General features: G+C 42.7%; 1 protein-coding gene across 3 annotated transcripts in view; it reads left to right on the top strand.

The window, feature by feature from the left end:
- Nucleotides 1-15136, top strand: part of MTUS2 (microtubule associated scaffold protein 2) — a 389435-nt gene that overhangs the window by 43539 nt on the left and 330760 nt on the right. Inside the window, exon 3 of one of the 3 annotated variants that reach the window (XM_036252379.1) lies at nt 7188-7382. The exons of 1 other annotated variant lie outside the window; for it this stretch is intronic. In XM_036252379.1, coding sequence (XP_036108272.1) covers nt 7188-7382 — 195 coding nt within the window. Of the gene's footprint in view, nt 1-7184; nt 7383-15136 lie in introns of all 3 variants that reach the window. One more of the 3 variants, XM_036252378.1, reaches the window with a different exon arrangement.

Genomic DNA, 15136 nt, shown 5'->3' with positions numbered 1-15136 from the left:
TGTGTCTGCCCTCTTTCACATGCCTGAATGTGTTCAGGGTTTATCCATACTGTAGCTTGTGTCCCTACTTCCTTCTTGCTGTGGCTGAAAAACATTCCAGTGAATTAGCATGCCACGTTTTGTTTATCCACTCATCACTGCTGTGCATTTGTACCGCTTCAACCTTTTTGCTGTACAAGTAATGCCGCTGGAAGTAGAAAACTGCTTTCCTTTCATACCTAGAAATGAAATTGTTCTGTCATATGGCACCTCTATGTTCAACCTTTTGAGGAACTGCAAGACTATTTTCCGAAGAGACTGCACCATTTACATTTCAACTAATCTCTCTACATCCTTACCCACATTTGTTAATGTCTGTCATTTTTATTATAGCAACTCTAGTATGCGTGAAGTGGTATCTTATTGTGATTTTTGATTTGCATTTTTCTGATGGCTAAAGATATTATGCATCTTGTCATGTAATTATTGGCTGTCTGTATATTTTCTTTGATGAAATGTCTATTCAATCCTTTGCCCATTTAAAAATGCGGTTATTTTTCTTTCATTGCTGAGTCATGCAGTTATACATTTTTGGATGCTAAAAAGTTATCAGAAATATAATTTGCAAATATTTTCTTCCATTCTTCCATTGTTGTTTCCCCCCACTTTTTTGTTAGTGTCCTTTGAGGCATAAAAACTTTCAATTTTGCCCTGGCCGGTTTGGCTCAGCGGTTAGAGCGTCGGCCTGCGGTCCCGAGAGACCCAGGTTCGGTTCCCGCTAAGGGCATGTACCTCGGTTGCAGTTTGTCCCCGGCTCTGGTCAGTCGTGCGGGTGGCAGCCACTCGATGTGTCCCTTCATGTCGATGTTTCTCTCTCTCTCTGTTCCTCTCTCCCCTCCTACTCTACCTGAACAAAAAATGGAAAAATGTCCTCGGGTGAGGATAAAAAACAAAACAAAACAAAAAAAAAACTTTCAATTTTGATGAAACTCAATATATCTATTTTTTCTTTTGTTGCTTATGCTTTTTGGGTCATGTATAAGAAATCACTGTCTAATCTGAAGTTGGGAAGATTTATAGCTCTGTTTTCTTCTAAAGGTTTTTTAGTTTATAGACCTACACTGGGGTCTCTAATCCACTCTGAGTTGTTTGAACATGAGGTGAGATAGTAGCTAACACCCGTCTTATGTATATGTTTATCCAGTTGTCCCAGAACGATTTGTGGAAAAGTCTGTTTTTCCCCCATTGAATGGTCTTAGCAGCCTTGTTATAATTCAATTGAGTGTAAATGTTGGGTTTACTTCTGGAATCCCAATTCTGTTATAGTAATAATAGTAATATCCTGTGTTAGTACCACACTGTCTGATTACTGTAGCTTTAAACTAAGTTTTGAAATTGGAAAGTCTGAGCCCTCTAATTTTTTTCTTGTTTTTCAAGATTATTTTTACTATTCTGTGTCCTATGAAACTGAAATCAGCTTGTCAGTTTCTGCAAAGAAGCCAGCTAGGATTTGTACTGTTGTTGTTAAATACATTACATTTCTATGTTAAAGGCTCAGTAATACGGTTATATACCTATTATTTCATACAATTGCAATTTAGGTTACGAGAAGAGAAAAAATATGTATTTATACTGTCCTTTATAATTACATAATTCCTTTACCAGTATTCTGTGTGTGTGTGTGTGTGTGTGTGTGTATTTGAATTATCTGAGATCACTTGCTTTTAGTCTGAAGGACTTTCTTTAATATTTTTCATAAATTGAGTCTGTGAGCAATAAATCTCTCACTTTTTGTTAATTTGAGAATCTTTGTTTTTGCCATATTTTTTAAAATATAGTTTTGTTGGATATAAAGTTCTGGGTTGACTGTTTTACTCCTTTAGCACTTGGAATATGTCATCCCATTATCCTTTGGCCTCCATTGTTTCTGATAAGAAGTTAGCTGTGAATCTGTTGGTATTTGCTCATACATAGTCATTTTTCTCTTCCTGCTTTCAAGGTTTTCTCTGTTTTTGGCTAACAAGATTTTTACCATAACATGTCTGGTGTAGAACTCTTTGCATGTATTTTATTTGGGTTTTGTTGAGCATCTTGCATGTTTAGATTAATGATTTTCATAAAACTTGGGAAATGTCAGCTATTGTTTCTTCAAAAATATTTTCTCCTTTCACTTTTCTCCATCTGATACACCCATTATTTGTACATCATTGCACTTACTGACATCCCACATTTTTCTGAGGCTTTGTTCATTTTTCTTTATTCTTTTGTTCCTTGAATTACATGATATTGATTGATCTATCTATAAGATGATGGATTCTTTCTCCCACCAGTTTAAATCTGGTTTGGAAACCCTCCAGTTAATTTTTTCATTTTAGTTATTTTACTTTTCAATACCAGAATTTTTGTTGGGTTCTTTTTTTCTTTCTTTATAAAACAGTTATTATCTCTTTGATGTTATGTTGTGTTTAATGAGACATTGTCATCATAGCTCCCTGAATTTTTTAACCATGGTTTCCTTTAGTTCCCTGAATATATTTATAACAGCTGTTTTGAAGTATGTACATTCATTAGGCAGTTTGCTAAGACATACATTAGGCAGTTTCTGTGCCTGCTAATTTCCTCCTATGTATGAGTCTTAGTTTTCTGTTTTATTGGCATGTGTCAAATTTTTTTTGTTGAACCCTAGACATTTAGATAATATATTGTTACATCTGTGGATACTATTTACCTAACTTCATGTCTGGGGCTTGTTTTTGTTTGCTTATTTATTTGTTTAGTTGTGTGTTTGGTCTATTTTAGTGAAGCCTACTTCCCCTGAAATGTGAAACCACTGATGTCACGCCACAGGGGGCACAGCCTTGGGGTGTGCATAGTCACTCTGACAGTATTTTAGGGGAGCTTTCTTTGTCTTTCTCCCTGATCTCTTCTGTTAAGCTATTCTCCTTCCTTTGATAACAAGTCCAGCTTTCAGGCTCCACTAATTACTGGCTGATTGCTTTATTGTTTCTACAGTGCCCTGAGGCATAAATGACTACATAGTGGGATCCAAGAAAATTCAGGTCCCTTTTCAGGGGTAGCTTTTGAAGTTGATCTTTGAGATTAGTCCTGAGTCTGAGAAGACTCTTCTTAGCTCTTTCCCTGGTTCTGTTTGGTAAAGTGGCTTACTGTAGTTTACCTTCATGATCTCATAGAGCTCCTAGCCTCCTCTCATTGCTTACCATAAGAATCTGCATTGTTTTCAAGAGTACCCTTAGGCTTGAACTTCTCCCATACTCTATTCCAAATAAAGTCAGTTTCTTTACACAGTGCTTCAGCCTTTTTTGTTCTTAAGGCTTGTCTCTACACTTGGGCAAAATCTTAGTGATGATTTTGCTAAGGAATGGGAATAGTGATGTGTTTCTCTAGAATGTAAACTGGAAATGGTGGTGACCTGCCTTTCCATACTGTAAGATACCATACTGTAACGGGGAGGAGGCCTGTCACCTTAGCCATACCAATCCAGAGTAGACTTTTCATCATGCTGCGATGGACGGGGTACAGGGAAAGTAGGGAATGGGTCATGGCTCAAGTGCCATCCACTGTCACTGTTCTTACTGAGATTTAATTGATTTTCGTATATAAGTGTTTCTTTATTTCCTGTGTGCCCTTAGAACAATTTCCAGAGACTTTACATTTTAAAAAATAATTTTCACCAATTTGGTTTGTTTCACTGGAGAATGTTCCATGGAGTTTTTCATGCCACCATTGTGGAAGTTGTCTCTCCTACATGCTCCTCAGTTTTATTATAATATTAATCACTATCATTAGTTTATCAAAGGCTTACAATATACCTTGATACATTATTTCTATCAAAGACTATGCTCTTGAATAGTCCAAGGATACAAACCACTTGAGAAAATATGTTCTGTTGACATGCTGGACTGGTTTGGAAAAAACAAAAACAGTAAGGACTGCATATTTTTATAAGGAACTAAGATTAAATTGAGACATATTCAATTAGACATATGAATGTAACCATTTCACAGGATGAGTTGGCATCTTCTGTTGAAGTTCTCAAAGTGTGGTCCAGGAAACTATCTGAATGAGAAGCACCAAGGTACTTGTTTAAAAAGTAGACTTTTGAACTCTACTTCCGACTAGTCCTCATGCAAAGAGACTAGTAGAAGTATTCAAGTCATGCTTTGGGCTAAATTAGTACAGTGCAAGCTTGGCTAATGCAAACTTCAAGTACACTTTATGGAATAATACTTGTTAAAACCAAATGATAACAGGTTTTACCTGTACTGCTGATGCTGGGGACTGATGGTCTAAAAGAGACTTGTTCCTCCAAACTCTGAAGGTGGATACTGTTTGTGAGATTTATCTGGTAGAAGGAAAGACAATAGTATAGAGACTTGATGTATACCATAGGTTATATGAAGTTTAGAAAAAGTGTATACACAGAGAGTTGGGACAAGTCATATTCCCATAATAGCTCCCACCCCACCCCATATGTGCCTTTATGAAAAGGAATAGCTGGCCTGAGGGAATGTGAAAGCTACAAAGTCATCCAGAGACCTACAGCCTGTGTACTTGGCATCCTGGGTTTTCAAGCCCTCCTCTCTCTACATGTACCATGGCTACCTTTCCACTGATGAAATGAACAATGACTAGCCCTGGCCAGTTTGGCTCAGCGGTTAGAGTGTCAGCCTGCGGTCCGGAGAGACCCCGGTTCGGTTCCCGCTAAGGGCATGTACTTCGGTTGCAGTTTGTCCCCGGCCCTGGTTGGTTGTGCGGGTGGCAGCCACTCGATGTGTCCCTCCACGTCTATGTTTCTCTCTCTCTCTCCCTTCCTCTCTCTCTCTCCCTCCCACTCTATCTGTAAAAAAATGGAAAAATATCCTCGGGTGAGGATAATAAAAAAAAAAAAAAGAAAGAAATGAACAATGACTAAATATAGGTAAGGGTAGAATAGGATAGATTTGTCTTTGAACATTTTCAATGGCTTAATTGCCTTACATAATGATTTAATAAACTTAGTTTTTATTCTTACATAAATATTAAATGAATGTTTACCACATGCCATGGTGCTCTGTTAGGAATTCTGACTTCTTTATTTCCAAATATGGATTTATTTTCCCTCCAAAAGTATTGTTTTCCTCACATGATCTTTTATAATCTTAAGTCAACTATTGATTAACTGGATTGAGAAGGTGGTTATCTATGATGAAAAAAGTATCAAAATGTGATGGGTTTAGCATATACTTATTGTTGAAATTACATCTGATTTTTAGCAATTCTTTTACTGTTCTACAGGCATCATCCAAAATTGATTTGGTATAAATTTATTGTGAAAATGATATCTGATATATGGGGACACTTTCATTGTTCTGGGGATATCATCTAAAAGTAAGCAAAATGACACGAAAGCAATTTAAAAACATTGGAAATGGCACTTAATTGCTAATGTAAAGGGGTCATTGCTACTTATTAAACAGTGATTATTTCTTCATTGTCATATTGGACCATTTTTTTTCTAAGCATTAGGACAGGCCTGAGTTGGGAATATACGCATCCCCAGCTCCCTGTTCCCTGTTCCCTCTCGCCGGGCTCCTCCTCGTCCCAGTCCTAACCCAGGCATCAGGAAACCACGGATGTTTAGGTTCCGCCTTCATCACACGTGCAGCTGCCCACAGCTCACTCTCGGGGGAAGCTGCTGGGAAGGGAGAGACACTGTAAACCCAGCCTGGATCTGGTTCTTTCTGGATTTCCACCCATAGAAACGTCCTAATATGTAGACTCTTCACTGATCTTTAGAATGAATTTTTTACAAATGAACCATTTTTTAACATGATGTGTAATCTGCATCCTGATTAATCTTTCACCGGATAATCACGAGTTATGAGTTGACGTGGCTGAGGGATCTGGATATAAGCACTCGCAGGGGAACATTGTGAAATGGCTTGGCTAAGAAAGTCAGGACACTGGGAACCTGGCCCTTATTCTTTTTAGATTTTGCATCATAGAGAATTTGTGTCTTGAGAGCATTCTGTTTCTGTCTGGTACTGAGAGGCTTCTTGTAGTGTTGAGACGATCATGGGAGCCCTGCTCAGACGTAGTGGTGCTGAGATGATGGATTTACGGCATGGTGTTTTATTATTCTAATAACTGGATTTGCATATATCCAGAAACTAGTTTTGAAGTTTGCACTAACATAAAAACAGGTGATAGAAAAAGGAGAAAAGAAACATAACATTAATTTGGCCATCTATCAAGTTCAGTGTTATAAGCGGGAATATTAAATCTAAACTTGCAAGGGCAGTGTTATGATCCTCGGTTCCTTCTGGGGAAGGAAACTGTGCTTCCTAGTGTTAGTGAGGGGCCCAGGATTACACGGCTGGTCCCTGAGATGGCCTTCATTCCGACCCGGCCAGCTCCACTGTCTGCCCTTCCACCTCCTTCCCGCAACCCACAGAAGGTTAGTAAAATGATTCTTTGTGCCTGTTTCCACGACTTACTACATATTGGTTACAGTTGCTAATGAATAGTTGCCACGAGGATTCTTTGCCCACAGTATGTTGGATTTTAAAGTGTATTGCCCTGGCCGGTTTGGCTCAGCGGTTAGAGCGTCAGCCTGTGGTCCAGAGAGACCCGGGTTCGGTTCCCGCTAAGGGCACGTACTTCGGTTGCAGTTTGTCCCCGGCCCTGGTTGGGTCGTGTGGGGGTCAACCACTCGATGTGTCCCTTCACATCGATGTTTCTCCCCCCCACCCCCCCTCCCCCTCTCTCCCTCGCACTCTATCTGAACAAAAAATGAAAAAATGTTTTCAGGTGAGGATGAAAAAAAGAAAATAAGAACCATAAAGTGTATTGCAGTTTCACAATTTCAGGGTAACTTGCAGCAGTAAGTACTCTCATTCCGTTCAGCTTCCTAAGCACTTTACATCTTTCTTTAGGACCCTACAATCGGGTTAGTTGTGTCTTCCGGTCTCATCCATCTTCTGCCTCCCCTGCACACCTTCTGCCTCTCCTCTCTGAGGCCTCTGAACGCCCGGCCCACAGTGAGGGGCTGTCTCGGAAAGGTGTGTTTGTGAATGTGCAAATTGGACCCTCAAGGTTACTCGTGGCCTGTTTATGCTAGAACTGGATTAATGGTCACACTCCGTCTATTCTCTACCTTGCTTTCAACTGAGAAAACATTTTTCTTTTGTTTGGGTTTATTTCAGCAGATTTAAAGAAAGCCTCCAGTTCAAATGCTGCCAAATCCTGTCTCCCGAAATCTGGACTCCGCCCTCCTGGATACTCGCGTCTGCCGGCAGCCAAGCTGGCGGCCTTTGGCTTCATGCGGAGCTCCAGCGCGTCCTCGGTCGCCAGCACCCAGTCCGCGGACAGCGCACAGCCCGAGCAGAGCCGGCCGGCCAACCGTGAGTGGGGCGCTGGGCGGGCGCCTGCCCCTTCTGCAGGGGCACTGTCCTGTAGGCGCAGGCCAGCAGCACGTGGCGTAACAGTGTCTTTTTATGGAATAAACTAGGAATTTGGGTTGACTAGCTTAATCGACCATTATTGAGATTAAAAAATAATAATAATCTACTGAAGAAAAGTAACCTATTTCACGCTGTTTTCTCAGTTATGGGGAATTTATGTGCTGGAGAAAAGACTTTTAAATTACCCTTAAATCTAGGAAGTGATTGTTCCGGGCACTGATTCCAGGAACCCTTTGCTTCGTGGATTCTAAGTAAGGAGTCCAAGATCCATAAAAGATGTTGCCACGTTGTGCTATCATGAAGCATATTAGATATTAAATATTAGTGGAAAAATCATTTTAGTCACTTGTGATTACCCATAATGCCTCCCTGTGGGTGGAGCACTTGAGTGGATATCTAAACGTTAGTTCAAGCCGTGAAGATAGGAGAGCAGAGCTGGGTTTCGTCCAGTCCGTGCCCGGGAACCTCCCATAGCTGACATACTGCAGTGCAGGCCTGGCTCCCGAGACTTAGGTTGTAAGCTATAGATATATATGGCTTATTAATTTATTTACTTTTGTTACAGATGTTTCTCCTTTTCCCCCCATTGACACCCTCCTCCCAATCCCCCCCCCCTCCCCGCCCCAGCATTGTTCTCTATGTCCATTGGTTATGCACACATGCATATAAGTTCTTTGGTTTATCCCCTCCACCCAGGTTTGTCAGTCTGAACCCTACTTCTGTGTCTCTGGGTCTGTTTTGTAAGCTATATTTCAAAGCATGATTTAATAGCCTCAGGGTATGTCATAAGAACCAGTGTCCTTAAAGAAGATCCAGAGGCTGCCCCATTTGGCTAAGCCTTTGATGACGAAATCCCATCTCAGCCTCCTCAACTTCAAAGTTCCTGTCACTGGATCTGAAGCCATGACGTCTCAGATGTTGGTTAGCAGACTGCTCGAGGGCCAGGGCAGTTTTAGAGGTTTTTGTGGGGAGAGTGTTTTGAAGGGATTACAGTAGTTGAATCAAGTTGGAGGAGGGAGAGGGAGAGGGATATCGAGCTGAGGAAGAGTAATTGAGAATGAGATTGATTTTATAATTTTTTTTTTTCAGTTTTCTTTCTCCAGGCTTGTTCTTTCTCTGTCTTGGGTTTATAGAAGTGATGTGTGGGACATCTGTACACTTACAGTTCTAAATTTTGGTCTACCTAGTTATTCCTAGAAGCATTGCCTTACATTTTCCTTTATCTTGATGTGTGTATAAGCAGTTCCCAAGACTCTCTGCTCACTTGGTTTCCTGAAGGTGCTATGGCTCAGACCTACTCTCCTACTGGATTCAATCTGAGAATACCATTGTGACTAGGGATTACGTCATGGCGCAGCAGATGCCTCAGACTCTGCAGCGGGAGTATAAGAAGGAGCTATTTGCAAATGTGTAACTCGTGATTGTAGACATGTGTGTGCATAACAATCTGAAGATGTTAAAATACAGGAGCGGCTCGTTGTCATCATTTTTAGTAGTAAAATTTCCACTGACACATTTCTCTTTTGGAGGGAGCATGAAGGAAACATATCTCATGTGGCATATATCTTCCTAAGGAAAAAAGTGAAGGTTTTGATTCCCTAAAAAAAAAAAAAAATTCACCTCAAGGTGAATCGAGCCACGTCCCCACGGCAGCAGCTTTTGCTGTGGCAGAGCTGACAGGTGTGGGCAGAACAATTCCAGCTGTGCTTTGGGCGTTTCTAATCTCTCTGCTTCAAAGGCTGCCGGATCGACACCGCCTAAGCACCCAGGGGCTGTGTGCCAGAGAAAATAGCTCCTAGTGTAAAGGCTTCCTATTGAGAGCAATAGTTAATACTGCTATTCAGAACGTTCTAGTTTTAAAACACAGTATGTTATAATTTATTTTGAATTATGTGCCACCTAACTGTATCCAAATTTGTAGTTGACCAGTAAATCACAGAAAAACTTCGCACGTATTTTAATTGATATCTTAGTACCATTAACCATTATTCTTATAGTTGTTATTATATTTAACGTCAAGATAATTTTTATTTTTGTTCCTTAGTGGAGAGAGAGTTGTCGACAAGGATTAAGTAAAGTATGAAGCTCTTAAAAGACCGGAAGTCCTTCGATCGTATCCTTAGGGCAGAGCTTTGTTGGTTTAGCTCCTAGGAGCAGCTAACGTGGTATCAGAGCTGGGTCCTTTTTTCTTCTTGGAATGTAGCTCTTTCTTCAGACCTACTTTCCCATCAGATTCATTATAGAAACCCCACCGCGCTTAGACATTACATCGTGCCACAGTAGATGTCTCAAAATCTGAAACGTGACTATAAAGAGGAGTTATTTGTAAATGTGCACTTCATATTTTTAGTTACTCGTGTGCCTATAACGTTGGAAGTGTCCACGGTGACTGTGGAATGATGCAGGTGATCCATTGTCGAATCCTTAGCGTTTCCTGGGCTAGCTTGGCTTTGCTGCAGCTGTTCTGTGCTGTATTCCTGGGTTCCGAGGGACAGGGATGAGCGTGGAGGGGGGCGGCCCGTGAGCCCCCGGGCATGGATCTCAGCTCCTCCGCGGGGAATCCACCCCACCTGGGTTCAGGCTCCTCGCCATCACTGCAGCCCCCGGGCACGGCTTTCTGTGCCAAGGCCCTTCCATCTCTTCTTCCCTTTTCCACACGATTTTGACAAATGGAACAGACACAGGGAAGTGGATTTGTCTCTAGGTCCTTTGAACCCAAGAGTATCTTAGCTTCCATTTTATAGCTGAGCACACTGAAATCAGGATGGCTCACTCGGGGTCCTGGGCCGGAGTTCTTCCTCTCTTTAGTTCTTAGAGCTGCCATGCAGGGCAAGGACACACCCAGGGTTCAAGCCTTTTCTTCTGTTAGTTGCCTTGAGAGGCTCTTCAGGCCAAGCCCACCTTCCCTGCCCCTTCCAGGCCATCGGCCGAGGAGCTGTAAGCGAGTGGGCTCTGGGAGTGGTGGGGAGCAGCCCGCCTTGTGGAGAAGCGGGCTCTCGGCTGGGCTGCTTGCTGTGTGGGCTCAGGCCGCCTCCCTGTAATTCCCAGCTAGCAGCCGGGTTCCTCTGGGGGAGCACAGAGCCCTTATCTTCTCTGTGCTGCAGGAGACCGTCCTCGGCGCCTCCCTTCTGTCCTTCACCGCCCCCCACCTGAAGGTTATGATGTAGGCCCTGTAGAACCTCCAGGAAACTTGAAGTTACATTAGCGATCCACAGCTTTGTTAAGACTGAAATTGAAGAGGAAAAAAAGTAATTCTCTAACTTGAAATTTACATTCAAAATCATTGTATTTGAGCAGGTCTGATCCAGGATATAGCTCATAATTTCTTTATAGTTTTCAGAGAAGGAAAAAAAAACACAAACCTCCAGCATATGCCTTAGGCACTAGAAACTTAGAGAAAAATAATTACTGTAGAGTTTGGTGTTGGTTACATGCTATAGACTAAAGTATATCTAGCTGTCAAATTATTCAGTAGTCAGGTGTAGACTTGATTTTCCCAGTGGGCAAGTAGGTATAATTTAAAGTTAAAACCTTTGAGTGTGTGTGTGGGGGGGAAGACTTGGGGTTTCGTGTATTAATCATTAGTGAAAGTAGATCCTGTCACTCAAGGAGAGAATGATTTATGTGGAGGGTCATACCTGGGTGTGTGTTCTGAATAGCACCTAACCTGCCGGGTGCTCAGAAACAGAAAACAGCAGAAAAGAGTATAAAGAAGGTGACATTTGCCGCTTCCTTTCCAACTTCTCCTCAGCTTCCTCCCTTTTAAATAGCATCATGTTTTCTCAATGAGGTGAGCTCAGACCAGAAATCATGAGACAAAGGAATTGAAAAGAGAAATTCACCTCTCCACCCCCAAAATAAGGTGGTTTTCCCCCTCTTGTTTTCCCTCCCTCCCTCCCTCCCCCCGTCCTTCCTTCCTTCCTTCCTTCCTTCCTTCCTTCCTTCCTTCCTTCCTTCCTTCCTTCCTTCCTTCCTTTTGGTGCAGGAAGTAGTAGAATATTTGGGAAAGTAAGGATATAGCTGAGGAGCTGGGCAGGGAGGCTGACACCCATGACACAGGGTGTACATGCCACAGCCTTAAAAATGACATGAAGTTGGACAGAAGTTCATGACTGGGGTGGAGGGTTGGCTTCTGATTAGGGTGATCATTTCTCAGAGGGCTGTAAGCTGGGCAATATTTTGGGAGGTGGAGACAGGTTCTAGGAGATCTTGGGGGTGCATCCAGAAAGCCTCCTGAATCTGAGGGCTGGTCATTTCTGCTGCAGCTAGCTGCCAGCCCATCAGAGAGCTGTCTGTCTCCTGACAGTGGGCCATGTGTGGGAGCTCCCCAAGGCTTGCCCATAGATGCACCTACTTCAGGGCTTTGGTCTCCCCTTTGGTCATCTTACCCGCAGCTTCAGCTCTCAGAACTTTGGGTTAGTGTTGAATCCACATTTTCAGCCCCAACCTGTCTCTAGAGCTACTCAGCTACCTTTCCAATGACCTTCCAAACAACCTCCACTGGGTGACTCAGTTACCTCGAGCTGAACATTTCCCCTAAGTGAATCTTGTACTGTATTAGCTTTTGCAAACCGATGCCTACTCTCCACGTTGCTCTGTCTGTTAATGATATCTATGACCTCCTGGCTGCTGAGACTACACATTTCAGAATCAACATTCTCTGTTGTCTTCCTTTGCTTTCTTTTGTGGTCAGTGATCAAATCAGATCAGTTCTTTCTCTCACCTTCACCTTGTCCTCTTTCTTCTCTCCTCATCATCTTAGTACCTCTCACCTAAACTAGTCCCCAAACATTTTCGCTCTCTAATCCATAAGGCACTGGATCCTCGATCGTTTTCCCTTTGACCCTGTTTGATTGCCCCGTGGTGCCCGTCGCTGCTTCTGCTCCTTGCTGGTGCCGCAGGCCCTCCATGAGCGGCCCGCCCGCTTCTCGCCTTCTCTGCGCCCCATCCCGACATCTGCCCTCAGCCGCCCACCAGGACCATTCACGCTTTTCTCTGCAGTGCCCCCCCCCTCCGCAATCTCTCTGTAGATTATGTCATTGTCAAGTGCAATTCAAATGCCGCATCCTCCTAAAAGCCTTCCTTTATCTGTGAACCCAAAAGTGTCTTTCTCCTGGGAGCTTCTACAGCCCCTTGCTTTTAGCACGTCTGTGAGTTCGCACGAACCATCTCGTTGGAGCTATTTGTTCCTGTGCCTTGTCCCCTGTGGACTGGAGGCTCTTCAGGAGCGGGGCCGTGTCTCAGTGGAAGTGTCCCTCATACTGCTCGCATGCCTCCCCCTAAATCTCTCCGTAGTAGGAGCATTTCAAAAGGCATTCTCTCCCGATGGAAGCTTCTCCCCTAGGTGAGTATGCAGCAGGAGGGACCCTCGAGAGTGACCTGGGCAGCTGTTCGAAGTATTTTGTACTGGGAATCATTTTCATTTTATCAAGATTTCTGCAGGTTTTGACAGTTGGTTTTCACAATTTCCTAGAATCTCTGAAATGCTGCTTGCTTTGACTGTGACGTACCTATAGATAATTTATACAGCTTAGAGAGTAGAACAGATAATAGGGCATTCAAAGTGTAATTGTATTCAGAGATAAATTATCATTGTAGACTAACCTCACAGTCCCACAAATGTCTAATAACCTATATCTCTCCTTGCACATAATTAGTCATTTTAAAAGAATTGGACTAAAACCCTACTGTTGAAGCTTTTCATGAGAGTATTGCAAAGTTTCCAAAATTAGATACCTTAACTTGGAGAGATCAGATAGTCTCACTAAATTCTAGAGTTTTTATTTCTTGTTGTACTACTGAAAATAAATACGTACATATTTTCTAAATTACTGGATAGAATTTAGGTTCTGGGCATATAACCTGAACTGGAAAATCCCTGGAGTTTTTGGAAAGTTAACCAGTGAAAATTAGGGTTAATGTGAAAGCCTTTTGCAGTGTTAACTTCAGTGTTTACACTCACGGGTATTATAACGTATATTTACATACAGGACACGTTTGGTTTTCTGTATTAGACATGCATTCTAAATAAGATCAGAGTTGACAAGAAGCATTGTCAGTGACTCCTACTGAAACAGCCAGTAACCGAGCTCCTGTTCCTTGGCAAAGAGGGAGTCGTTTTCATTCCTGAGGAAAGGAGCTGCAAGGTCTGTGAGGCCCGGTCTCGGAGGAGCTGTTGGCTGCTTGAGAGAGAGCTTTCTTCTCACCTTCGTACATCCTCCTTCAAGACACTCAGGCAAGGATCTGGTCCATCTAGAGATGAGATCAGACTTTAAATGTTTTCTGTTTTGTTTTTAAGAAAGTTGACCATTTATGGTTGTAAGTAAGATCAACTGTAATTTGGGGATATTTTTATTTGAAGAAAAATAATGTCCAGTTGAACTGCCTCATTTTTCTTGGCTGTCTGGTTTTCCGAAGGTCAGATGGCCCGTTTCGCCTTTCCCTGTCCCGCACACGTCACGTCTGTTCCCGGGGAAGGACGGGACTCGGGGCCGGCAGCTGCTATGAGCTGAAGCCGTGCCCTCGCCCCGTGAGTTAGACTCCGGTGGGGAGGCGGGGCGTGCAGGTTGGCAGGGAGCTGCAGTGTGACCGGGGTTGAGGACTGTAGGGCATTTGCTGGGCGGGTGGGGAAGGAGGTACATGCAGGAGGAAGCGTATGATGCTCCTGAGCGGGGGTGAGGAAAGATCACCCCCCCCCCCCAGGGCCTCTCCTGGCGACCACAGTGCCACTGCATTATATCCTAGGATCCAATTCTTCTCCACTGGTTTGAGATAAGGACAGTGCTCTGGATCTGCTGTCAAACAAGCCAGCCAGGAAACACAGCAAAGCAAAGCACCAATAAAAGCAGCAATGAAAGAAACATGATAAAAGATGAGTAAGTTCGGGGTAATCCTTGAAGCTGGATGATGGAACTGTGAGAGTTCGTTAGGCTATTTACTTCACTTTTTTGTAGGTCTGAAAATTTTTAAAAAGAAGGTTAAAGCTCCGTCTTCTCTCTGTAGTGGCTTTCATCAGAGACGACATAGCAGAGCGATGAAGAGTGTGGTCTCTGGCGGTAGACAGCCTGGGTTCGCATCCTGCCTCTGCTACTTACTAGCTCTGTGACTCTGGGCAAGTTGCTCATTAATTAACCTCTCTGTGCCTCTGCTTCCTCTTTGTAAAATAATATTAATGATAATAAATAAAGTGCAAAAAACCACCATAAGATTGGTGGGAACATTAAATGGAATTAATACGTGCAAAGTGCTTAGAACAGGGCCTTGCACATTAATAATACAATGTTTCTGTGGTCATTTCCGTCCACTGGCCACATGCATAGCATTCTGTGTTGAGAAGGGTTTGAAAGCTCACTTGGAAAAACGGCCGTGAAGGATTAAAGGTGGCTGCCATGGGGTAAGGAAAGTGATCATGATAACATACATCTAAGTCAGGCCATTTCATTTCTAAATTCTTATAATCATCTCTCTCATGGATGGTAAATATCTTTCTAACATTAAACAAAACCATAGGTCATTTATGAAGCCTTAATGCAGGAGTTCTGGGAGCTGATCAGTTGATTTCCACGGGAGTTTCTTTCTTTTGAGTAAGCTTATGGTTTGGGTATCAAGGAAAGTCGCGCTTTGATTTCCTTATCTGGAAGGTCTCTGCCGTGTCCTTAGCACGTTGTTATTTAAGAAAATACATCCAGTTGGGT

Source organism: Molossus molossus, unplaced genomic scaffold (genome assembly GCF_014108415.1).
Source record: "Molossus molossus isolate mMolMol1 unplaced genomic scaffold, mMolMol1.p scaffold_m16_p_10, whole genome shotgun sequence".
NCBI lineage: Eukaryota > Metazoa > Chordata > Mammalia > Chiroptera > Molossidae > Molossus > Molossus molossus.
This window is presented reverse-complemented; position numbering and strand designations above follow the sequence as displayed.